The sequence below is a fragment of the Lepisosteus oculatus genome, chromosome 27 (assembly GCF_040954835.1).
Source record: "Lepisosteus oculatus isolate fLepOcu1 chromosome 27, fLepOcu1.hap2, whole genome shotgun sequence".
In the NCBI taxonomy this organism is placed as follows: domain Eukaryota; kingdom Metazoa; phylum Chordata; class Actinopteri; order Semionotiformes; family Lepisosteidae; genus Lepisosteus; species Lepisosteus oculatus.
The window spans coordinates 7,303,088-7,325,915 of NC_090722.1; the positions used below are offsets into that span (position 1 = coordinate 7,303,088).

The following is a 22,828-nucleotide window of genomic DNA, read 5'->3' on the forward strand; positions in this document are numbered from 1 at the left end:
TGGTTTATCCTCACCAGTCTGAAAGCTCATCCCCCTCACAGTCCAGGTGTCTGGGTCAGGCCCTCCCTGTGCTCCTGGTGTCTGGGTCAGGCCATCCCTGTGCTCCAGGTGTCTGGGTCAGGCTGTGCCTGTGCTCCAGGTGTCTGGGTCTGGCTCTCCCTGTGCTCCAGGTGTCTGGGTCAGGCTCTCCCTGTGCTCCAGGTGACAGGGCTGCTCTCCCTGTGCTCCTGGTGTCTGGGTCAGGCTCTCCCTGTGCTCCTGGTGACAGGGCTGCTCTCCCTGTGCTCCAGGTGTCTGGGTCTGGCCCTCCCTGTGCTCCAGGTGTCTGGGTCTGGCTCTCCCTGTGCTCCAGGTGACAGGGCTGCTCTCCCTGTGCTCCAGGTGTCTGGGTCTGGCTCTCCCTGTGCTCCAGGTGACAGGGCTGCTCTCCCTGTGCTCCAGGTGTCTGGGTCTGGCTCTCCCTGTGCTCCAGGTGACAGGGCTGCTCTCCCTGTGCTCCAGGTGTCTGGGTCTGGCTCTCCCTGTGCTCCAGGTGACAGGGCTGCTCTCCCTGTGCTCCAGGTGTCTGGGTCTGGCTCTCCCTGTGCTCCAGGTGACAGGGCTGCTCTCCCTGTGCTCCAGGTGTCTGGGTCTGGCTCTCCCTGTGCTCCTGGTGACAGGGCTGCTCTCCCTGTGCTCCAGGTGTCTGGGTCAGGCTGTGCCTGTGCTCCAGGTGTCTGGGTCTGGCTCTCCTGACCCACTGACCTGTTCGATCTTCACCAGCACCCACAGACAGGTCGGGCAATTACAGTCACTGTGGAATCGAAGCACAGCAGAGCTCACAGGGCCTCCTGGCCACACCCACAGAGCACGCTGGCCTTGCAGTGTTCACACTCTGACACCGACACACTAAACACCGAAAACTGACACACACCAACACACACACAGGGGGTCTGATCAATACTAAGAGACTCATCTTGTGGCTCCTGATTCCTGAGCACAGCGAGCCCTCAGTTTAATGGACTAATAGAGGAGTGTGTGTTAATGCAGAATGTCTGTTAAATCATAAATGACGTTTTCTCAGCTCAAAAACTATCATGCAAAAAAATCTGTATATACTGTAATGTGCCATTTTGAAACCTTTGATTTTTTAACATTTGCAATAAACACAGCCAATGACAATCCTCTCTGTTTTTATCATTGATAGACCAGCTCTCCATTTCAGGAGTAATAAATATATCCTGTATAAAATTCGCTATAGCGTACGAAACAGACATCAGCCAACATAAGCAACAGACCTGTCCCTATAGGGCAGTATTGCTGTTCCCGAATTTTAAACAATTGTGGTATTTACTTTTCCTTGATGATCTGTGCATATTGCAGAGCTTTTCTATGTGTGGTTAGAATTTTCGTGTATTTTGTGAAACCACTGCTTTTTTAAAATGCACTAAAGTATACAAACACCCCAGCACACTAGGGTAGCACTGATACCTCCTGCCTCTGCGACCTCTTGAAAGGGATGCTGTACACGAGGTGTTCTTGGTTTTCGTATGTCTGCATTTCCTGGGATCTCTTACATACTGTGTTTGTGTCATATTAGTGTACAGTACATGACTGTTATTTTTTGGTAAATGTATAAAGTATGGTGTAATCTCACATATATACGTATTCCACATGACATCGTGTATGCGTACACTTAGTATTAACTATTATTAAAGTACTCATACTGTAATTTAATAATATTTATAACTCATTGATACTTTTATTTGGTGAATTCTGCCCTGTTTTGAAGAATAACGCGCAGACTAGCGACTCCTGTGCTCCTGTACTCGCTGTCGACAGCGGAGAAGCTCTGGTTCTGTCCGGAGTGCGTCAGACAGGGGTGTGCTGTGCTGACAGACCAGTGCTACAGCCCGTGTCTGCTGGGAATGCTGGCACAGCAGCAGTATACTGGGGAACAAGAATAATAAACTCTTCTTCGTGCAACGAGACAAACGTTCTCTGGCATTTTGTAAAGGTTTTTATTGACAATCCATCCATGAGGAGCAGCTGTGTAGTTTCTGGCCTGAGGCCCGATACTGGGCTTCTGGTTCTGGACACAAGTGGACCGGCCTGAGGCCCGGCACTGTGGTTCCAGTTCCGGATACCACTGGACCAGCCTAAGGGCCCGGCACTGTGGTTCCAGTTCCTGATACCACTGGACCAGCCTGAGGCCCGGCACTGTGGTTCCGGTTCCGGATGCCACTGGACCAGCCTGAGGCCCCGCACTGTGGTTCCAGTTCCAGATACCAGCGGACCAGCCTGAGGCCCGGCCCTGTGGCTCCGGTTCCAGATGCCAGCGGACCAGCCTGAGGCCCGGCCCTGTGGCTCCGGTTCCCGATACCACTGGACCAGCCTGAGGCCCGGCCCTGTGGCTCCGGTTCCCGATACCACTGGACCAGCCTGAGGCCCGGCACTGTGGCTCCAGTTCCAGATACCAGCGGACCAGCCTGAGGCCCGGCACTGTGGCTCCGGTTCCAGATGCCAGCGGACTAGCCTGAGGCCCGGCACTGTGGTTCCGGTTCCAGATGCCAGCGGACTAGCCTGAGGCCCGGCACTGTGGTTCCGGTTCCAGATGCCAGCGGACCAGCCTGAGGCCCGGCACTGTGGCTCCAGTTCCAGATGCCAGCGGACCAGCCTGAGGCCCGGCACTGTGGCTCTGGTTCCAGACACAGCCGATGCTCTCTGGTTCTTACTATAAGTCTTAAATTAACTCATGATTTAGCACCTGAGCAGTCCGAACAGTGATTCTAACTTCAGCTCCCTGATACGCATCTTCTGCGTACAGCGATTCCCCGGAACACTCCTGCAGTGTCCGTCTTCAGGGCCGGGAGAGCGCTGCCCTCTGTCCCCCCTACTTCTTCCTCTTGTAGATCTTCTGGGCGAAGGACAGGAAGACGGCGTGGGGCAGCGCGCTGGCGTGCCGGTGGATCAGCGCGGTCAGGCGCCGGTAGCTCTCCTCCTCGTGGCGCGTGAACAGCCCAGGCATGTCCAGCTGGGCGTAGAGCTGCTTGACCCGAGACACGCTGGCGCTGTCCTTCTGACCGTAGCACTCCTGAGAGAGAGAGGGGTCACAGCACACTCCACAGCTGTCTGTGTGTCTGTCTATAGCACTCTTGAGAGAGAGAGGGGTCACTGCACACTCCACAGCTGTCTGTCTGTCTGTCTGTCTGTCTTTAGCACTCCTGAGAGAGAAAGGGGTCACTGCACACTCCACAGCTGTCTGTGTGTCTGTATATAGCACTCCTGAGAGAGAGGGGTCACTGCACACTCCACAGCTGTCTGTCTGTCTGTCTGTCTTTAGCACTCCTGAGAGAGAGAGGGATCACTGCACACTCCACAGCTGTCTGTCTGTGTGTCTATAGCACTCCTGAGAGAGAGAGGGGTCACTGCACACTCCACAGCTGTCTGTCTGTCTGTCTATAGCACTACTGAGAGAGAGAGGGGTCACTGCACACTCCACAGCTGTCTGTGTGTCTGTCTATAGCACTCCTGAGAGAGAGAGGGGTCACTGCACACTCCACAGCTGTCTGTCTGTCTGTCTATAGCACTCCTGAGAGAGAGGGGGGTCACTGCACACTCCACAGCTGTCTGTCTGTGTGTCTATAGCACTCCTGAGAGAGAGGGGTCACTGCACACTCCACAGCTGTCTGTCTGTCTGTCTATAGCACTCCTGAGAGAGAGAGGGGTCACTGCACACTCCACAGCTGTCTGTCTGTGTGTCTATAGCACTCCTGAGAGAGAGAGGGGTCACTGCACACTCCACAGCTGTCTGTCTGTCTGTCTTTAGCACTCCTGAGAGAGAGAGGGATCACTGCACACTCCACAGCTGTCTGTCTGTCTATAGCACTCCTGAGAGAGAGAGGGGTCACTGCACACTCCACAGCTGTCTGTCTGTGTGTCTATAGCACTCCTGAGAGAGAGGGGTCACTGCACACTCCACAGCTGTCTGTCTGTCTGTCTATAGCACTACTGAGAGAGAGAGGGGTCACTGCACACTCCACAGCTGTCTGTCTGTCTGTCTATAGCACTACTGAGAGAGAGAGGGGTCACTGCACACTCCACAGCTGTCTGTGTGTCTGTCTATAGCACTCCTGAGAGAGAGAGGGGTCACTGCACACTCCACAGCTGTCTGTGTGTCTGTCTATAGCACTCCTGAGAGAGAGAGGGGTCACTGCACACTCCACAGCTGTCTGTCTGTGTGTCTATAGCACTCCTGAGAGAGAGAGGGGTCACTGCACACTCCACAGCTGTCTGTCTGTGTGTCTTTAGCACTCTTGAGAGAGAGGGGTCACTGCACACTCCACAGCTGTCTGTCTGTGTGTCTATAGCACTCCTGAGAGAGAGGGGTCACTGCACACTCCACAGCTGTCTGTCTGTCTGTCTATAGCACTCCTGAGAGAGAGAGGGGTCACTGCACACTCCACAGCTGTCTGTGTGTCTGTCTATAGCACTCCTGAGAGAGAGGGGTCACTGCACACTCCACAGCTGTCTGTCTGTCTATAGCACTCCTGAGAGAGAGAGGGGTCACTGCACACTCCACAGCTGTCTGTCTGTCTATAGCACTCCAGAGAGAGGGGGGTCACTGCACACCCACTGGTCTCATGTGCCCAGCTCACCTCCAGCAGGGCCCTCTGCTCCGGGGAGACGCGGCTCAGTGCCTGCACCACCAGCCAGCTGCACTTGTTGTCCTCGATGTCCATCCCGATCTTCCCTGTCACCGCTGGGTCGCCATAGCAATCCAGGTAATCATCCTGCCAGGGCACAGAGCCGTCACACCCTGCAGCCCGCAGCACAGCTCTCCTCCTCCTCCTCCTCCCCTCCTCCCCCTCCGTACCTGTATCTGGAAGAACTCCCCCATCTCCAGCAGGATGGCCTTGGCATTGCTGTGCTCTTCCTCACTGTCAATCCCAGCCTGCCCGGGGAGAGACACAGCCTGAGAGAGAGACACTGAGGCACACTGAGAGAGAGACAGCCACAGGGGGAGAGACACACTGAGAGAGAGAGACACTGAGGCACACTGAGAGAGAGACAGCCACAGGGGGAGAGACACACTGAGAGAGAGAGAGACACTGAGGCACACTGAGAGAGAGACAGCCACAGGGGGAGAGACCCACTGAGAGAGAGAGACACTGAGGCACACTGAGAGAGAGGGACACATGAGACAGGAATGGGGACACACAGGGGGACACAGGGACCCTGACCGACTCACCATGTACATGGCCGCAGCCACAGGCAGGTAGAAGGAGTAAAAGGCTGTCTTGTACTTCACAATGGCTCTGTACCTGAGGGGCAAAGACACACAGCTCAACCTGTGGTCAGTCAGCAGTGGTCAGTCAGTGTGGATCAGAGTGCGGTGGTCAGTGTATGTTGGTCAGGGTGTGGCGGTCAGTCAGTGTGGATCAGCCTGCAGTGGTCAGTGTATGTTGGTCAGGGCGTGGCGGTCAGTCAGTGTGGATCAGGGCGTGGCGGTCAGTCAGTGTGGATCAGGGTGCAGCGGTCAGCCAGTGTGGATCAGGGCGTGGCGGTCAGTCTACTGTGCTGGGGGCGTCTCTCTCACCTCTCCTCAGTGAAGCGGGCCAGGTTGACCAGGTCTGGCTGAGCCGTCATCAGGTCCAGAGCTTGACCCAGCTCTGTCTGGAAAGACGTCTGAGCAACAGAGAGGGAGACAGAGGCTGGTTACAACGCAGGTCGAGTCCCAGCCCGGCCCAGTCCAGTCTGATCCGCTGCAGGTCTTATCTGCAGCACGGCTCTTGTATCTCTTGTATAAACGGCTCTACTGAAGCCGACAGGCACACCGACTCAACAAAAAGTTCTCAGGCTTGAGATCTCCGGCCCCCAGCGTCGCTCTGTACAGAAGCCCCTCAGCTGAGAACAAAACCTGGAGCGGATCAGCCGGCGGTGCAATGGGAAGGACCCTGCGGCCCCCGGCCCCCGGCCCCTGGCCCCTGACCTCCAGGAAGAGCTCCAGCAGCTGGGTGTAGTACTTCTCCCCTCGGCAGTGTCGCCGCAGCAGGCGGTATATCACCCCCTCCAGGAGGAACGCGTCATTGATGGCATCCAGCCCCACGCCGTCCTGCGGGACAGGCCACAGAAGACAGGCCTTGAACCCTGAACCCCACAGAGCCTCCCAGAGCCCTCTCCTCCAGCCTCAGCTCTCAGAGCAGAGGACACAGCAGAAAACTGGAGAGCCAAGACACACACACACACACACACACACACACACACAGTGGACATGACACCCCCCACACACCCCTTACACCCCCCCACACACACAAACTGTGCACATGACACACACACACACACACACACACACACCCACACCCCTTACACACACACCCACACCCCTTACACACACACACACACACACACACACACACACATTGTGGACATCTCTCACCTTCTTGTACCAGCAGGCCTGTCCTCGCCGCGTCAGCGACGCATCCATGATGTCGTCGGCCACCAGGAAGAAGGCCTGGAGCTGGAGAGAGGAAGAGCAGGGACAGCTGAGGGAGAGGGTGGTACGACACAGCCCAGAGCAGAGCCGCGGTGCGATAGGGATCGCAGGCTGTGACAGTTCGGCGCTCACCATCTCGATGCACCAGCCCACAACCAGGGCGCGCTGCACTGCCTCTGGGGTCAGCTCGGAAGCCGCCACAAGTTCGCGCAGGGACCCAATCACAGACAGGCCGCGGTTCCTCTTGCCTCCAGGGGCGTTGTACTCCATCACCTGAGCAACAGAGCGAGTCACGTCTGCTCTAGCACAGCAGCCACACAGTGTCTGTCTCTCTGGGCACTACCGGCCCCTCTCTCTGCAGTGTCCCTGTCCCTCTCTCTGCAGTGTCCTCTGTCTCTCTGGGCACTACCTGTCCCTCTCTCTGCAGTGTCCTCTGTCTCTCTGGGCTGTACCTGTCCCTCTCTCTGCAGTGTCCTCTGTCTCTCTGGGCAGTACCTGTCCCTCTCTCTGCAGTGTCCTCTGTCTCTCTGGGCTGTACCTGTCCCTCTCTCTGCAGTGTCCTCTGTCTCTCTGGGCAGTACCTGTCCCTCTCTCTGCAGTGTCCTCTGTCTCTCTGGGCACTACCTGTCCCTCTCTCTGCAGTGTCCCTGTCCCTCTCTCTGCAGTGTCCTCTGTCTCTCTGGGCAGTACCTGTCCCTCTCTCTGCAGTGTCCTCTGTCTCTCTGGGCAGTACCTGTCCCTCTCTCTGCAGTGTACTCTCTCTCTCTGGACAGTACCCGTCTCCCTGTGTAATACCCATCTCTCTCTCTGGGCAGTGCCCACTGTCTCTCTCTCTCTCTGCAGTGCCCACTGTCTCTCTCTCTGTATGCAGTACCTGTCTCTCTCTCTGCAGTGCCCACTGTCTCTCTCTCTGTATGCAGTACCTGTCTCTCTCTCTGTACAGTTTCACTTTACCTGTCTGAGTCTGTGAAGAGCATCGGTGACCGCAGGGTCAGTGATATCATGCTCAGTGACGTCTCTGACTATGTCCATAAACTGCGCGTCAAACGCCTGAGCGTCCAGCGCCCCCTGCTGCTTCCGATCTGAGCTGCACACGCTGTCACCCTGCAAAGAGAGAAGGCAAGTATGACCAGACAGGAGAGAGGGAGGAGGGACAGACAGTGGACAGAGGAGAGAGGGAGAGGGGACAGACAGTGGACAGAGGAGAGAGAAAGATATCAGGCCAAAAAAAATCTCCAATCTGTACTGATTGGGCACTTGAACAGGGCAAGAGACAACTACAGTCTGGCTGCCCAGAGAGGACAGGCTCAGTGACCACAGCCTGGACACAGAAACTGGACAGAGGCAGACCTGGCTGTCCAGAGAGGATATAATCACTGACCAGTCTGTCCACAGACACTGGACACAGGCAGACCTGCCTGTCCAGAGAGGATATAATCACTGACCAGTCTGTCCACAGACACTGGACACAGGCAGACCTGGCTGTCCAGAGAGGACAGGCTGTGCTCCCACAGAGACAGAGATGCACTTTCTGCTACACAGTGAGAAATGTTCTGGGATTAGACAAACATTCTTCCCTAAAATAACCAATCTAATCCCTGAGTTCCCACACCTGTCGGAACCAGAACAGCTCCCAGTCCTACTGGGAGAGGAAACTCACTCGAGCTGCAGCCCAGTGTGTGATCTCCTGTCACAGCCCGAGGAACAGCGACTGACTCTCTCGAATATGGATAATGCCATGTCACTGCTGTGAACAGCCTGCTACTACCGCTTCGGCAACAGTGTCCTTCATCTGTCACGCCGATAAAGCAGGTTGAAAGGCTCGCCCGAGAGCTGGGGATAGATTCACCAACCGAGTCTGATCTCTCGGCGCCGTAACAATTACTCATTAGTAAAGACCTTATTGAGACACAACCGTGTCACGACTCTTTCGTGCCGCCTCGCTGTTTACCGTCTCAGATTACCGGAGCCCCGCTTAATGACGTGTCTCCGGTGACAGAAAGCTAACATATTAAAAGACTTAAGGGCTAGCATGTGGAAAAATAGAGCCATTGTAGCTCACAGAAAAAAATGCACTTACCATCACGTTGACTTCACCTTGCACCCTGCTTCTGATTTTACCGAAGTCCCAACATTCAAGCTCGCAAGCAGAAAAACCAGACCGAGCCCGCTCAAGGCCTTCTGGGTGCTGTAGTTTTTGTCGACACCTTCTCAAAGTAGGGAGGGATTAAGCTCTCAACCACAGAAGACCTACAACTCCCATGCACCATCTCCAGGCGGACTTCGGTGTCTCGCCAGGAGGCGTGGTCCATGGGTCGTCATATGACATTAGCCTCTCTGATTGGTTACTCTTATCGAACCAGGATGGGACTTGAAGAAAGTAGCCAATGAAAACGCGAGGGGGGCGGATCTCAGCAGAGTGGACCCATCTGAGGTGAATGTCGTGCTACCATAGAAACAAGCCGCCCGAAAGGATTTTGTATTTGTATTTGTATATTAAGAATTTGTATATTTGTATCGCTTCAATTTGGCCCGAAACACAACATGTTTTCAGATTTTAATTTAAATATTCGATCGTCCTGGCGTTTATTATGCGTGCATTGGATAAAGGGTTCCCTTTTATTTAAAAGCTAAAAAGATAAAATATTAAAACGAAATATTTTCAGTCTCTTCAGTCTGAAGGGAGTGTCCCACACTGACGGGCTGGGGGAACTGAGTCTCTTTAGTCTGAATGGAGTGTCCCACACTGACGGGCTGGGGGAACTGAGTCTCTTTAGTCTGAATGGAGTGTCCCACACCGACAGGCTGGAGGAACTGAGTCTCTTCAGTCTGAAGGGACTGTCCCACACTGACAGGCTGGAGGAACTGAGTCTCTTCAGTCTGAAGGGAGTGGGACTGTCAACCCAGGGGACATCTCCAAGATCAACGGTGAAACACAAACCACAGTGCACAGGTGGAAACCTCGTGGAAATGCATTTAAATCTGATAACGGGAGTCACTTCTGAACACAAAGGATGGTGAGAGTGTATAACAGTCTTCCCAGCCTTTTCGTTAAAGCTGATGCCCTGACCCCTTTCAGGAAACAGCTGGAAGAGATCCTGGGCTCAGCTAGTTACTAAACCACCAAACAGGTCAGGTGCTTTGTTCTCCTTGTGTTCTGCTGAGAAAGTCGTTGTCAGTAACCGCTACAACGCAATCAATTTAGTTAAACTAGAACAATGAGACCAGTGAATGGAGCAGTTCACTCAGGACCAGCTCCTGGTGCTGCAGCTCTCCGGCCGTGTGTGGAGCAAAAGTCCGATTATAAACCACAGAACACACATCCCTCTGGACTAGTGTATTTATAGGTGCATATACATAACCTGCATACATATGGCATATATAGTCAGTACATAACTTGCATTAAAAGTTCTAAAATCAAAACCCTTGCTGATAATCATACAGTTAATTTGGTTGATACCAGCTCTGTTCTTTTTTCCTGGTCTCAGTAACGTGTGATAATCAGAGAACAGCAGGGAGCTGTGGAAGGAGGTAGAAACACAACAGCTTCTTGTCATCCCCATGTCTCTCTCGCTGTGGCGCAATGCTCCTGTCTGCCTCCAGGCGGAGCTATTAGAGGGAATCAGGCTGCTGAGGGTCGGCGGGGGGGAATGTGGACCCCCCCCCCTTGTGGTATCAAGGGGTGTCCCATCGGGGAGTGGGGCTCTCCTTCGCAATGTGTACAGCTGTTAGGAATGCTCTGTCCTAGCCCATGTTGCTAAGCGCTTAATTGAGCCAATTGTTTATCTTAATTGGGATTTAAGTTTTTGACAGTCTTTGAAAGCCACCACCACATCACGGAAAAGATGGTGACAAAGGCCAATTAAGTTCATAATTAGCTAACCGGGGAAGGTAGGAGGCCCAAACAGAAAGCAACAGATTCGGACTGCTCTGGATGAACAACGCTCTGCAGAGGAAGTGACATCACAGTCTGGCTTGCCAGCCCGCTTCCTGTGCAACCTAGAGCTCAGCCCAGGGTAACCACTGTCGCATCCCCCAAGCGTTAAAGGAACCTGGGCTCCAGCACAGGCAGTCAGGGCAGAAAAAGATGACGGACGCAATGATACCCACTGTCCAATTTGATCCGTGGGGCCATCAGACGTTAAAATCTGGCCACTATGATGATCACAGAAGCAAGGTTAGGATGTCTCACTGATGGCAGTACAGAACAGCCCTCTCTTCGCTCTCTCCCAGGGCCTGTCTGTCTAGCGCCTGTCTCACCCTGGTGCTGCATCAGGGTCCTGTCCTTCTTTACTCCACTGCGTTGTTCTTCAATAGGCACATGTCTGCTGTCTGTGTTGGTGAATATCGGCTCTGACAAACAGCTTCTGGGGGCAGACACCTGTTACAGCATCAGTGCAGTCCCGGCAGTGCAGGCAGTGCTGACAGTGGCACTTTATCGAGAACTGCTCAATGACAGATCTCCAGCATGACCACAGGGTGGGATCAAGGATGCAGTACTGAGGTGAAACAGGCGTAGTCACAAAGGCCCAGTGTGGAGAAATTTTAGGATGCTGTAAGGACAGTATACTCTTCCCAAGACAATATACAGCATAGCCCCCAGTAAGCCTCTTTTTATAAAAAACTGCAATGATCTGATTACCAGAGAGACAGTTCCTTGTTTGTATGTCCATCAATGTCCTGTTCCCATGGAGACAGCGTTGAATACATCATCCCTAGGCATGCTCTTCCCATAGTGACGGTCCAGATGGTTTCAGTGAAAACCACTGCTGTATTTTTTCCTGGTTCCATCCCAACAGTCCAGAATTATGCGAGTTTCTATGGAAACCATCAATGGGTCACTGCATTCCCATAGAAACGGTCCGGAGTTTCCATGGTGACAGTGGGCTCTTCTCCTGCGAGGAGCGCAGGACGAAGGCAGTGTGTTGGCCACAGCAGAGACAGACAGAGGCGGCCTGTGACGGCGTTCGGACATGGAAGACATCGGTGAGTTTGTGGGTCACATTGTCAGCGTCATTTTCCGAGTGTTTATTTTTTGCTCCAGAGAAAAATTCACTCCTGATGTTTCTCTCAAGATCACTATAAAGATAAAGTTTTATTTAAAGGTGGAAAACTATAAACATACGCCTTAAATGTAGGAAAGGAATAATCTGACTTTTCAAAATTTTTCCCTTAAGCTTCAGCCTTTGGAATTTGTGCATTTTTGGAGATGGAAGACGTGGAGTGACGTTTCATGCTGGAACTCGACAGTGTGAGAGTGTATTTGTGTATGAGTGTGAAACTGGGAGTGTTTGTACACAAGTGTGAGGTATGAGTGTGAGACTGGGTGTGTGAAGTACGAGTATGACACTGCGTGTGTTTGTGTATTAGTGTGAGACTGGGTGTGTTTGTGTATGAGTGTGAGGTTCGAGTGTGACACTGGGTGTGAGAGGTACGAGTATGACACTGCGTGTGTTTGTGTATGAGTGTGAGGTATGAGTGTGAGACGGTGTGTTTGTGCATGAGTGTGAGGTTCGAGTGTGACATTGGCTTTTTTTGTGTACGAGTGTGAGGTATGAGTGTGAGACCGTGCGTTTGTGTATGAGTGTGAAGTTCGAGTGTGACACTGGGTGTGAGAGGTATGAGTGTGAGACAGGGTGTGTTTGTGTACGAGTGTGAGGTATGAGTGTGAGACAGAGTGTGTTTGTGTACGAGTGTGAGGTATGAGTGTGAGACAGGGTGTGTTTGTGTACGAGTGTGAGGTATGAGTGTGAGACAGGGTGTGTTTGTGTATGAGTGTGAGGTAAGAGCATGAGACTGCATGTGTATTTTTGCAACGTGCGAGCTTCTGTGTGGCTATGAAAGCATGAGACGGCGTGATTCCGCGCGTGTGTCTGTGGTAGATAGAGTGCATACGTGTGCCGCAGAGCCTGAGCATCACTGTGCACAGGCTGCACGCTGAGCCTCGCTCTGAGTGTTACACCAACGAGCTCACAGCCCTTTCACCTCAGAGCCCGTGGAGAGGCCTGGGTTACACACCCAGAAGAAAACCAGAAGAGTGTCTGTCCTGAGTGATTAAAGGGGAGCAGGAGATCAGGACTGCTGCTGCCGCTGTCCAAGTGCTGCTCAAGAGGTCAGAAGGCCAGGAGACCCTGGAGGGGGCTAGCAGGTCTGACAGCCAGCAGCCCCCCCCTCTCTCCCTCTCCCAGTGTGTCCCAGTCGTCCCCAGTGTCTGTCAGTCAGGCTCCAGTCTGAGAGCTTGTCCCCCTTCCCAGTATCCGCCGAGGCCCCCTGCTCTGGCCTGGCAGGACTGCTCCTTCCTGAGCGGGAGACCGGCTGGTCGCTGGGGGCTCTGTGTCGCAGTGCGGTGGTCTCTGCCCTTGACCGCGGTGGGGGGGTCCAGAGGTGACAGTGTCAGTTCTCCCCCCCCGTCCGCTCCTGCCCTCACAGCGCGGACTCGCGGTACACTCCGCCCAGGCTCTGGGGGCGGCTGTGCTCCAGTCTCCCTGGCGACAGCAGCCGGCGCAGGGGCGAGGAGGAGCTCAGGTCGCCGCAGCTGCGCAGGTGGATGCTCTCCTGCCGGCGCCCCCTGCTGGAGCTCCACGAGCCGCGCAGGACCTGGCACACAGACGGAGAAACACACGCAGAGGTGCAGGCAGTTATTCCAGACTCCTGGCAACAGCTTTCTTCTCCTTTTCTCTCTGTCGGTACGTCCCAGCCCCCCTGTTCCGTACAGCCCAGTGCTCACCCGTGAGACAGGTATTACAGCCCAGGGCTCACCTGTGAGACAGGTAGGATAGCTGTCCTTTCACCTGTGAGACAGGCCTTACAGCCCAGCGCCCACCCGTGAGACAGGTAGTACAGCCCAGCGCTCACCCGTGAGACAGGTAGTACAGGCCAGCGCTCACCTGTGAGACAGGTAGTACAGCCCAGCTCTCACCTGTGAGACAGGTAGTACAGCCCAGCTCTCACCTGTGAGACAGGTATTACAGCCCAGCGCTCACCTGTGAGACAGGTAGTACAGCCCAGCTCTCACCTGTGAGACAGGTATTACAGCCCAGCGCTCATCTGTGAGACAGGTATTACAGCCCAGCGCTCACCTGTGAGACAGGTAGTACAGCCCAGCGCTCACCTGTGAGACAGGTAGTACAGCCCAGCGCTCACCTGTGAGACAGGTATTACAGCCCAGCTCTCACCTGTGAGACAGGTAGTACAGGCCAGCGCTCACCTGTGAGACAGGTAGTACAGCCCAGCTCTCACCTGTGAGACAGGTAGTACAGCCCAGCTCTCACCTGTGAGACAGGTAGTACAGGCCAGCGCTCACCTGTGAGACAGGTAGTACAGCCCAGCTCTCACCTGTGAGACAGGTAGTACAGGCCAGCGCTCACCTGTGAGACAGGTAGTACAGCCCAGCGCTCACCTGTGAGACAGGTATTACAGCCCAGCGCTCACCCGTGAGACAGGTAGTACAGCCCAGGGCTCACCTGTGAGACAGGTAGTACAGCCCAGCGCTCACCTGTGAGACAGGTAGTACAACCCAGAGCTCACCTGTGAGACAGGTATTACAGCCCAGCGCTCACCTGTGAGACAGGTAGTACAGCCCAGCGCTCACCTGTGAGACAGGTATTACAGCCCAGCGCTCACCTGTGAGACAGGTAGTACAGCCCAGCTCTCACCTGTGAGACAGGTAGTACAGCCCAGCTCTCACCTGTGAGACAGGTAGTACAGGCCAGCGCTCACCTGTGAGACAGGTAGTACAGGCCAGCGCTCACCTGTGAGACAGGTAGTACAGCCCAGCTCTCACCTGTGAGACAGGTATTACAGCCCAGCGCTCACCTGTGAGACAGGTAGTACAGCCCAGCTCTCACCTGTGAGACAGGTATTACAGCCCAGCACACACCTGTGAGACAGGTAGTACAGCCCAGCTCTCACCTGTGAGACAGGTATTACAGCCCAGCGCTCACCTGTGAGACAGGTAGTACAGCCCAGCGCTCACCTGTGAGACAGGTATTACAGCCCAGCGCTCACCTGTGAGACAGGTAGTACAGCCCAGCTCTCACCTGTGAGACAGGTATTACAGCCCAGCGCTCACCTGTGTGGGTGTTATGTACTCTGGCACAGACAGGTGTGACGATCTGACTCTCAGCAGGGTGTGGCAGCCTCACCTGTTCGAAGGGGTTTCCCCCACTGGACTCCGCTCTTCTCTTGTGCACTTGGCGGCTGTTCCCAGCATGCTCAGCGGCAGCAGTGGTGCTGGGGGCCAGGTTGCGTTTGGAGCGCTGCAGGAAGCGGGCGACGAGGACCCGCGTGACCTTGAGGTCGCCCAGCGAACGGGCACAGTCCTTGGGCAGGCGCAGCAAGGCAGGGGGTGGGGCCTTGCTGGGCAGCTGGCCGCCACTCTTCATGCTGCACTTCCTGGGTAGGGCACCAGAGGGCGCCAGAGAGTTGCGGGGCAACAGACAGGCTTCGGAGGAGGGACCTGGGACGACAGAGGGGGAAAGAAGAAAGGGAGAGATGGGACAGAAATTAGGGAGAGGCGAAAGAGGGAGAGGTGGAGAAGGGAAGCCAGACGAGGGATTTCTAATGCGCTCTCAAGCAGCGGACAGGACTGAAGCTGTTTTGTCATTTTTCTCACCCGTGTCTGAGGAGGTCTGGGAGACGTCATCGCTGACTCCCTTACTGCGCAGCGAGGCACTGAGCTCACCTGGGGGGGAGAGGGACAGCGAAATGAAGGTTTCTCACCCTCCCTCTCTCTCTCTTCCTCTCCTCCTCCTCCACCCCTCTCTCTCTCTCACCTGTGTCTGTGGATGACGTCAAGCCGGGGTCACTGTGCGACCTCATCAGGGGGTGTGGCGCCAGGCCTCGGGGAGGGGTGGGGGGGCGGGACTGGTCGCTATGGCGCCGCTGGGGGGGCAGGAGGGGGCGGGGGGAGCCCTGGGGGCTGGGAGACCCCCCGTCAGAGCCGCAGCGGGAGGGGGTGCAGGGGCGCACCCTGATCTCTGGTATGCGCTGAGAAGCGGCGCCCCCTAGCAGCTCCAAGCGGGTACAACTGCTGGCCAGCACGGCCTGATGGCGCAGCACTGGAGACCTGGAGAGACAGAGGGGGGTGAGATACGGGCTCTCCAGGAGACTAGGGGCAGGCAGACTTGTCTCTCTCTCTTAGCCTTGCTGAACAAGGGCCCAGCGTAAAAGGTCCTGTTCCAGAGGAGATGGGATCAGACCTGCCCTCCAACTACCTGTCATAGAGCATAGAGCTGGCCTGTGTGTGAGAGCCCCACCTGTAGGGGGAGCTACACTGCAACACTGCTGCTGATCTAACCTAGCTGTCTTAGAGTACAGAGCTGGTCTGTGTGTGAGAGCCCCACCTGTAGGGGGAGCTACACTGCTGCTGATCTAACCTAGCTGTCTGTGTGTGAGAGCCCCACCTGTAGGGGGAGCTACACTGCTGCTGATCTAACCTAGCTGTCTGTGTGTGAGAGCCCCACCTGTAGGGGGAGCTACACTGCTGCTGATCTAACCTAGCTGTCTGTGTGTGAGAGCCTCACCTGTAGGGGGAGCTACACTGCTGCTGATCTAACCTAGCTGTCTGTGTGTGAGAGCCCCACCTGTAGGGGGAGCTACACTGCTGCTGATCTAACCTAGCTGTCTTAGAGTACAGAGCTGGTCTGTGTGTGAGAGCCCCACCTGCAGGGGGAGCTACACTGCAACACTGCTGCTGATCTAACCTAGCTGTCTGTGTGTGAGAGCCCCACCTGTAGGGGGAGCTACACTGCTGCTGATCTAACCTAGCTGTCTGTGTGTGAGAGCCCCACCTGTAGGGGGAGCTACACTGCTGCTGATCTAACCTAGCTGTCTGAGCCTCACCTGTAGGGGGCATCAGTGGAGCTGCTGGGGGAGGAGCAGGAGTTGGACCGCTCTGCTCTGAAGTAGTGCCGGTGGCCAAGGGCTGTGGGGGTGGCGGGGGGGGCCCGCGGGCCGGCTGGGGCGTCTGGGCCAGACTCAGGGGGTCCCTGGGGGTGATGGCGGAATGTGGCAAACTCCACAGATTGCATGGAACCCCCCGCCCCCACTTCCAGGAGACAGGAGTCCTCGGAGGGGGAGCTGTCATCTGGGATGTCCACTATCTCGGACATCAGCAGAGAGCCACTGTCCATGGACACTGGGGGGGGAGGAAGCACACAGCGACAGGAGACAGGACACAGAGGCACTGAGCTCCGGCACTAAGATCTCAGTGTGTGTCACCGTGGATCAGTGTCAGTGGATCTGTGTGTTTCAGTGTGTCGGTATGTGTGTTTGTGTGCCAGTGTTTATCATCAACCTGTTCTTCTTATATAAACCCAACAGAACCCAGAATCTCAGTGGACGTCAGTGTGTCAGTATATACGCAGTCTGCTGGCTGGCCTGTGGGGGGCGCTGTTTCTCACAAGAGGTGGGGGAAGCTCACCTTCACCGCTGAAGACCGTAGACGTGACTCTGTCACATGACAGCTCATTGACGTGAGCATCAAACACTGTGGCCTAGGCAAGAGCAGAGGGGGTTAGAGACCACAGACGGGCACAGAGACATGCTCCCCTTGGGACAGAGAGGGAGACAGGCAGACACTGGAGGAGAGAGAGGGGGACAGACACACAGACAGCTGCAGGGTCAGCGTCCCACCTGGCTCCCAGCACGCTGCCCCATCACCGCTTCGTACGGGGGAGGGAAGTCGGTGGGGTACAGGGGCACGGGGCTCCCTATCGAGCCGTTGTAGGTGATGCTGTGGGAGGAGAGGTCAGTCAGTAAATGGCAGCAGGTCACACTGTCCCTAATCCCTGATTTACGTAAGCCCCAGCCCTACATCCATCTAGAACCCTAACTCTAACCCTAAACCCAGTTCTCACCAACAACCCCACCTCAAACCCCAGCTCTGATCCTAACCTGAACCCTAACCCTACCCCTAGCTCTGACGCTAACCCTATCTCTATCCCCAGCTCTAACCCTAATGCTAGTCCCAATCCCAACCCCAACCCCACCCTCACCCTCATCCTACCCCAGTTCTAACGCTAATCCTAACCCCAGTTCTAACCCTACCCCCAGCTTTAATCCTAACCCTTCCCCTGCCCCCAGCTCCAACCCTAACCCTTGACCTGCTCTGTCTGTCAGTCACCTCTGGGCATCCGTCTCGGAGCTGCAGGTGTACTCTGGGGGGTAGTATGGTGGGGGAGGGACGGGGGGCACAAACTCCTCGAAGTCCAGCATGTTGCTGAGGAAGGCGTCCTGCGGAGTGGTGCACTCTGGGTTGACGGATCGAGAACGGTGGGGAGCCATCTGAGAGAGACAGAAACAGAGGAGGGAGAAGGTGAGGAAACAGAGGAGAGAGGTGACTGGTACACTCACCAGCTGCAGCAGGTCCACAGGTAAGATGTGGTGATCGTAGACAGGGTGTTGCGTAGAGTGTGTGTTGTGTAGCGTGGGTGTTTTGTGTGTTGTGTAGCATGTGCATTGTGTTGTGTAGCGTGTGTGTTGTGTTGTGTGTGTTGTGTAGCATGGGTGTTGCAGACTCACCAGCTGCAGCAGGTCCAGAGAGAAGGTGTGGATGCAGCAGGTGACAGTAGACAGGGTGTTGTGTAGCGTGTGTGTGGTGTTGTGTAGCGTGGGTGTGGCAGACTCACCAACTGCAGCAGGTCCAGAGAGAAGATGTGGATGCAGCAGGTGACAGTAGACAGGGTGTTGTGTAGCGTGTGTGTGTGTTGTGTTGTGTTGTGTAGCGTGGGTGTTGCAGACTCACCAGCTGCAGCAGGTCCAGAGAGAAGATGTGGATGCAGCAGGTGACAGTAGACAGGGTGTTGTGTAGCGTGTGTGTGTGTTGTGTTGTGTTGTGTAGCGTGGGTGTTGCAGACTCACCAGCTGCAGCAGGTCCAGAGAGAAGATGTGGATGCAGCAGGTGACAGTAGACAGGGTGCAGATGATGGTGGACAGAATGCTCAGGCCACACGCACTGAACAGCAGATCCTGCAAACACACACAGACAGCGAGACTCCCGGTTTATAGCGCCACGCACACACAGAGCGCAGAGGCGGCGCGCGACAGACCTTGAGCGCCAGGCGCACGGTGTGGCAGTCCCGGTACAGGTACAGGGTCAGCGTGTCCTCGCTCAGGGAGCAGCTGCCGGCGGGACGGGCCACGGACTGGCAGCAGGAGCACACGCCCTCCTCCACCTGAGACACACAGACTGATCAGGCCCGCCAGCCGGGACAGCAGCACCGCAGCCTGGCCTGTGACCACTGGAATAACAGCACTGCGCTCTCTTCAGCCTCCCGATGAGCAACTGAGCCAAACTGAGCCATTCACTGTTATTACAATGTACCTGGGTTATATGTGCTGTGCACACAGGGCAAATACACCGTCTACACTGTATACACAGGTTATACTGTATATACGCCTGGGGTATGTACAGCACACACAGGGTATGTACGCTGCACTCCTGGGGTATGTACAGCACACACAGGGTATACACACTGCACTCCTGGGGTATGTACAGCACACACAGGGTATACACACTGCACTCCTGGGGTATGTACAGCACACACAGGGTATACACACTGCACTCCTGGGGTATGTACAGCACACACAGGGTATATACACTCTGTACACTTGCAGAATATATATCATAGATATTATAGATACTCTGGATCCGTCTCAGTGTCTTTACCTGACACACCTCCAGTGACTTCACCAGCTGGGCATTCTGGCAGGACAGGATAGACCCAGCCAGGCTAAGGATCACACAGACTGCTGACAACAGCATGAAGAGTGACACCTGCAGGGCGGGAGAGGAACAGCAGCTCACACACAGAGGACACGCCACAGTGTCAGAGAGCAGGAACGAGAACACAGCTGCCTCTCTGCCCCTAAACCTAACCCTGCAGGCCAGTACCTGGATAGGAGACCTCCTGGGAAAGCTAAGGTTGCTGCTGGAAGAGGTGTTAGTGGGACCAGCAGGGAGTGCTCACCGTCTGTGTCTCACCGTCAGGTCTGTGTGCCCCAGTATAGTGATGGGGACATTATACTGGAAGGCACCAACCTTTGGATGGGACATAAAACCAAGCTCCTGGCTCTGTGGTCATTAAACTGGCCTCATAACTCTGCTCTCCTCCCCACTGTGAGCTGGTGTGTGGGGAGAGGACTGGCCCACTCTGACTGCGTCCTGCCAGGTGGGGCTGCACACTGGTGGTGAGAGTGGGATTCCCCTTTGCCAGTAAAGTGCCGTGTGCAGAGTGTCCAGAAGAGTGCCATACAAGTGTTCTCACTCTAGTCCTGTCCTTGCCTGCCCCTCTCCCCTCGTGTGGCGGTGAGGGAGAACAGGAAGTGCTTACCACTAACGTCAGGGGTCTTCTCCAGGAAATCACTCCCACCAGCCCTGACGCCACCACCTGCAGGGGGAGAAAGAGAGAGGGGGGGTAACTCAGCGCTGGCTTATAGACGGAGGGGGTGGCTACTGACCGGCCGCCGTCCGGCTGAGAGAGAGGTTGACTCACGAAGAATCCGGCCCAGAAGGGGCAGGAGTGGCGCACCCGGGCCGAGGTGGTGAAGGTCACGGAGACGAAGCTGACGGCCAGCAGCATGGCGCCCAGCCCCATCTGGACCAGGCCGCTGGCCAGCAGGAGCTGGGCGCGCTCCCAGGCCACGCCCAGCCGGGACAGCCGCCCGCCACGCCCCCCCAGGCTGAGGGAGCGGCTGGAGTCCGACTGGGAGGGCATCCTGTCCCGCGGGGGGGGGGGGAGGAGGAGGAGGAGGAAGAGGAAGAGGAGGCGACGTTTGTCCCCCCCCGGGGTCCCGGAACCTCTGGGATCGCACGGGCCCGGTCCCGCTCCACGCAGCCCGGCTCTGATCCGACCACGCCGAGCCGATCCGCTCACGCGGGGCCTTGGTTCTGATCCAACAGCAGGCCGCAGAGCCGGGCCTGGGCGAGCGGGCTGTCCAGTTTTTAACTTCCTGTCTTCCCCTCTGGTACCAGCGGCTCCGGGCTGGACCTGGCCCAGTTGCAATTTCAGAACGATGCAGCCCGGAGTTTCATGCGGGGGAGATTTCCCGGAAAGCCCGGCCGGCGATCCGACAGAACAACGCTTGGGCCTTTTCAGAACTTGCCAGTCTCGGCCCAGGTGCGGCCAGCAGAAGCCCGGAGACAGCTTTTGAAGCGGAACCGGGCCCAGAACTCCGGAGCTCTCCCACGACCCAGATCCTCTCAGCGGAGTCCAGTGACCTGTCTCTGGGCCCCCACTTCACCTCCACGGCCCAGACACTCCAGAACCAGGCCCACCCTCCTGCAGGCCAATCTCAGCACAGAGAGGCTGAGCCCAGAATGTGCCGAGTGTCCGTGTCAGAACCCGTTGGGATCAGTCCGGTATGACAGCACTCTCCGTAGTATCCGGGTGTGATACACAGAGCCGGCTCCTGTCAGGTCCGGGCCAGGGGCTGGGGACCGGAGGTCGACCGTAGGGAGCAGGAGTTAAAATCTGCGCATCTGTGACTGTGATTGATGCCACTGCTAGTAACGTTACCCCTATTAATCCCACAGTAAAGTTACTGGTACTGATTCCAGTGTTGGTAATGTTGCCAGTGTCAATCCCACTGGTAAGAATGTTACTGGTGGTAATCCCGCTGTTAGAAACGTTACTGGTACTGATCCCAGTGTTGGTAATGTTGCCAGTGTCAGTCCCTCTGGTAATGATGTTACTGGTGCTAACCTCGCCGTTAGTGATGTTAGTGGTGTTGATCCCAGTGTTCGGGATTTAAACAGTGTTAATCCCACGGTTTGTACTGATGATCCGTAGGCTGATACGGTTTACCGTGGTAAACCTACGGCGAGCAGTGCTACACCCCCTCATGCCACTGCAGAAATGTTGCTGGTGCTGGTAGCTTCACTACAGCCGGTCCGACGTCACCGCCGCTGAGCCCGTGGGCAGAGATGCTGCTGGCCCGGTTGACTTGTAGCGTACAGCACAGGAGTGTGTGACTTCTGCGGCGGGGCCCGGGTGCGAGGTGTCTCTGGGGCTGGGCAGTGTGCCTGGGGCGGCGTGTTCTTGCCCTGCGCCTGTCCCCTGGGAAGCTGTGGACGGCCCCTGTCCCCTTGACCCGTCCCGCGTTCTCCCGGCTGTGTCTCTGCACCCCAGCTGTATTTATAGAGACCCGGCCTGCGGGCTGGTTCAGTGCCAGTTTAACAGGAGGAAGTGTTTGGGGAGCGGGTGAACCCCCGTGTCAGCAGTGGCCCGAGTCCCTGAGGCGAGGAAGCGGTTCTGTCCGTGTGGATCTGGGCCGAACCGAGCCGCGGTACTCACTGAGAGCGAGGCGAACCTCTCGCCCCCCGACGTTCTTTAAAACAGACCCCTGTCCCTCTACACCCACGGCGCGTGTGACACGGAAGAGCCCCGCGGCCGGGGTGGATGTGGGTGTGTGTGTGTGTGTGTGTGCGCGCGCACGCAGGCCGGGGCTCGCGACGGGAATCGGAGCACCCCGAGAGCTCATCGCGTGGGGGAGCGACCGGCGCAGCCCCTGCACTCACGCGCCAGCAGCCCGCTCTCGCTCTCGGAGAGCCGCATGCAGCAGATACCCCCGCCCTTCCTCCTCCTCTTCCTCCTCCCCCCCTAACTGTCCCGGTCCCGCTCAGCCCTGCACGGCCCGCCGAGACCCGGGCCGGTACTGCTCACCCCACCGCGGGGCAGGGGTGCCTCTCCGGACCGGGTGTGATACACAGAGCCGGCTCCTGTCAGGTCCGCGTCAGGAGCTGCAGACGCAGGCGAATCCGCAGGACGAGCGCAGCGGCAGCACAATAATCCGGACCCGAGCGACACGGGCTGTTCGCCGCCGGTCCCCCTTTATTTGTATCGCAGCGCCCTGGCGGCGCGGCGTCTCCGTGCGCGGGTGTTGTTTTAGTGGGACGCGGCGTGGAGATGTGCACCCCCCCCCTCACCCACCCCTTCGCTAGTCACGCGGATCTCCGGTCCTGCTCGCGCTGCACCGTCAGGTCTCCGGACCTTCACCTCACTGCGCCGCCACGTCACCGGCGCCCCAGCCTCCCCTCTCCACACGCACTGCCTCCTATCCCTTCTCCTGCTCGGCCCTCCCTCTGCTGCGTCTCTCTCCGCCCCACCTCCCCCCGCACCGCGCCTCGAACCCTCGCTCGGCGCCCGTCTGCCCGGGCTGTGTGTGTGTGTGGGAGCTGTCCCGGCGTGGGGGTGAGGACAAGGTGTTCGCGACAACAGCGCCTCGGACACGTCCCCGGGTGGGACCGCAGGCGGCTCCAGTGTGGCCGCAGTCTCCCCGGCTCTGGTGCTGATGCTGCGCCTCGGAGGGGAGGCGGAGGGTGGTTGCCTGGCGACGGCACCCAGGCAACCG

The 22,828-nt window shown here is 56.5% G+C and overlaps 2 protein-coding genes across 3 annotated transcripts; both read right to left on the reverse strand.

Moving 5' to 3' along the window:
- Window positions 1–1,976: 1,976 nt before the first annotated feature.
- fdps (farnesyl diphosphate synthase (farnesyl pyrophosphate synthetase, dimethylallyltranstransferase, geranyltranstransferase)) lies at window positions 1,977–8,666 on the reverse strand. Of its 2 annotated transcripts, XR_011183837.1 has the most exons (11): window positions 8,556–8,666; window positions 7,430–7,579; window positions 6,608–6,748; window positions 6,419–6,499; window positions 5,972–6,094; window positions 5,579–5,667; window positions 5,231–5,303; window positions 4,856–4,933; window positions 4,638–4,772; window positions 2,187–3,073; window positions 1,977–2,138 (listed from the first exon to the last, which is right to left on the reverse strand). XR_011183837.1 is itself a non-coding variant. In XM_069185096.1 (10 exons), the coding sequence occupies exons 1-10, from the start codon at window positions 8,556–8,558 to the stop codon at window positions 2,873–2,875; spliced, it is 1,074 nt and encodes a 357-aa protein (XP_069041197.1). In that variant the 5' UTR covers window positions 8,559–8,666; the 3' UTR covers window positions 1,977–2,872. The 2 variants fall into 2 exon arrangements, 1 of the variants encoding a protein (XP_069041197.1); XM_069185096.1 differs by having other exon boundaries at window positions 1,977–3,073.
- A 1,133-nt stretch (window positions 8,667–9,799) lies between these two features.
- Window positions 9,800–22,483, reverse strand: fam189b (family with sequence similarity 189 member B). Its single transcript, XM_069185050.1, has 13 exons — window positions 19,972–22,483; window positions 19,810–19,866; window positions 19,146–19,253; window positions 18,526–18,651; window positions 18,338–18,445; window positions 17,601–17,761; window positions 17,111–17,210; window positions 16,899–16,971; window positions 16,319–16,613; window positions 15,250–15,542; window positions 15,090–15,158; window positions 14,620–14,933; window positions 9,800–13,072 (listed from the first exon to the last, which is right to left on the reverse strand). The coding sequence occupies exons 1-13, from the start codon at window positions 20,191–20,193 to the stop codon at window positions 12,899–12,901; spliced, it is 2,100 nt and encodes a 699-aa protein (XP_069041151.1). The 5' UTR covers window positions 20,194–22,483; the 3' UTR covers window positions 9,800–12,898.
- Between the last annotated feature and the right edge of the window lie 345 nt (window positions 22,484–22,828).

Excerpts from the sequence above, each read along its gene's own strand:
- fam189b (XM_069185050.1), bottom strand. The coding sequence starts at position 20,193 with ATGCCCTCCCAGTCGGACTCCAGCCGCTCCCTCAGCCTGGGGGGGCGT. Across the intron at positions 17,762-18,337 it reads CTCTGGACCTGCTGCAGCTG|ATGGCTCCCCACCGTTCTCG; the intron begins GTGAGTCTGCAA and ends TGTCTCTCTCAG. Across the intron at positions 13,073-14,619 it reads GGGGAAACCCCTTCGAACAG|GTCCTGCGCGGCTCGTGGAG; the intron begins GTGAGGCTGCCA and ends TCTGTGTGCCAG.
- fdps (XM_069185096.1), bottom strand. Across the intron at positions 6,500-6,607 it reads TGGGCTGGTGCATCGAGATG|CTCCAGGCCTTCTTCCTGGT; the intron begins GTGAGCGCCGAA and ends TCCTCTCTCCAG. Across the intron at positions 3,074-4,637 it reads AGCAGAGGGCCCTGCTGGAG|GAGTGCTACGGTCAGAAGGA; the intron begins GTGAGCTGGGCA and ends TCTCTCTCTCAG.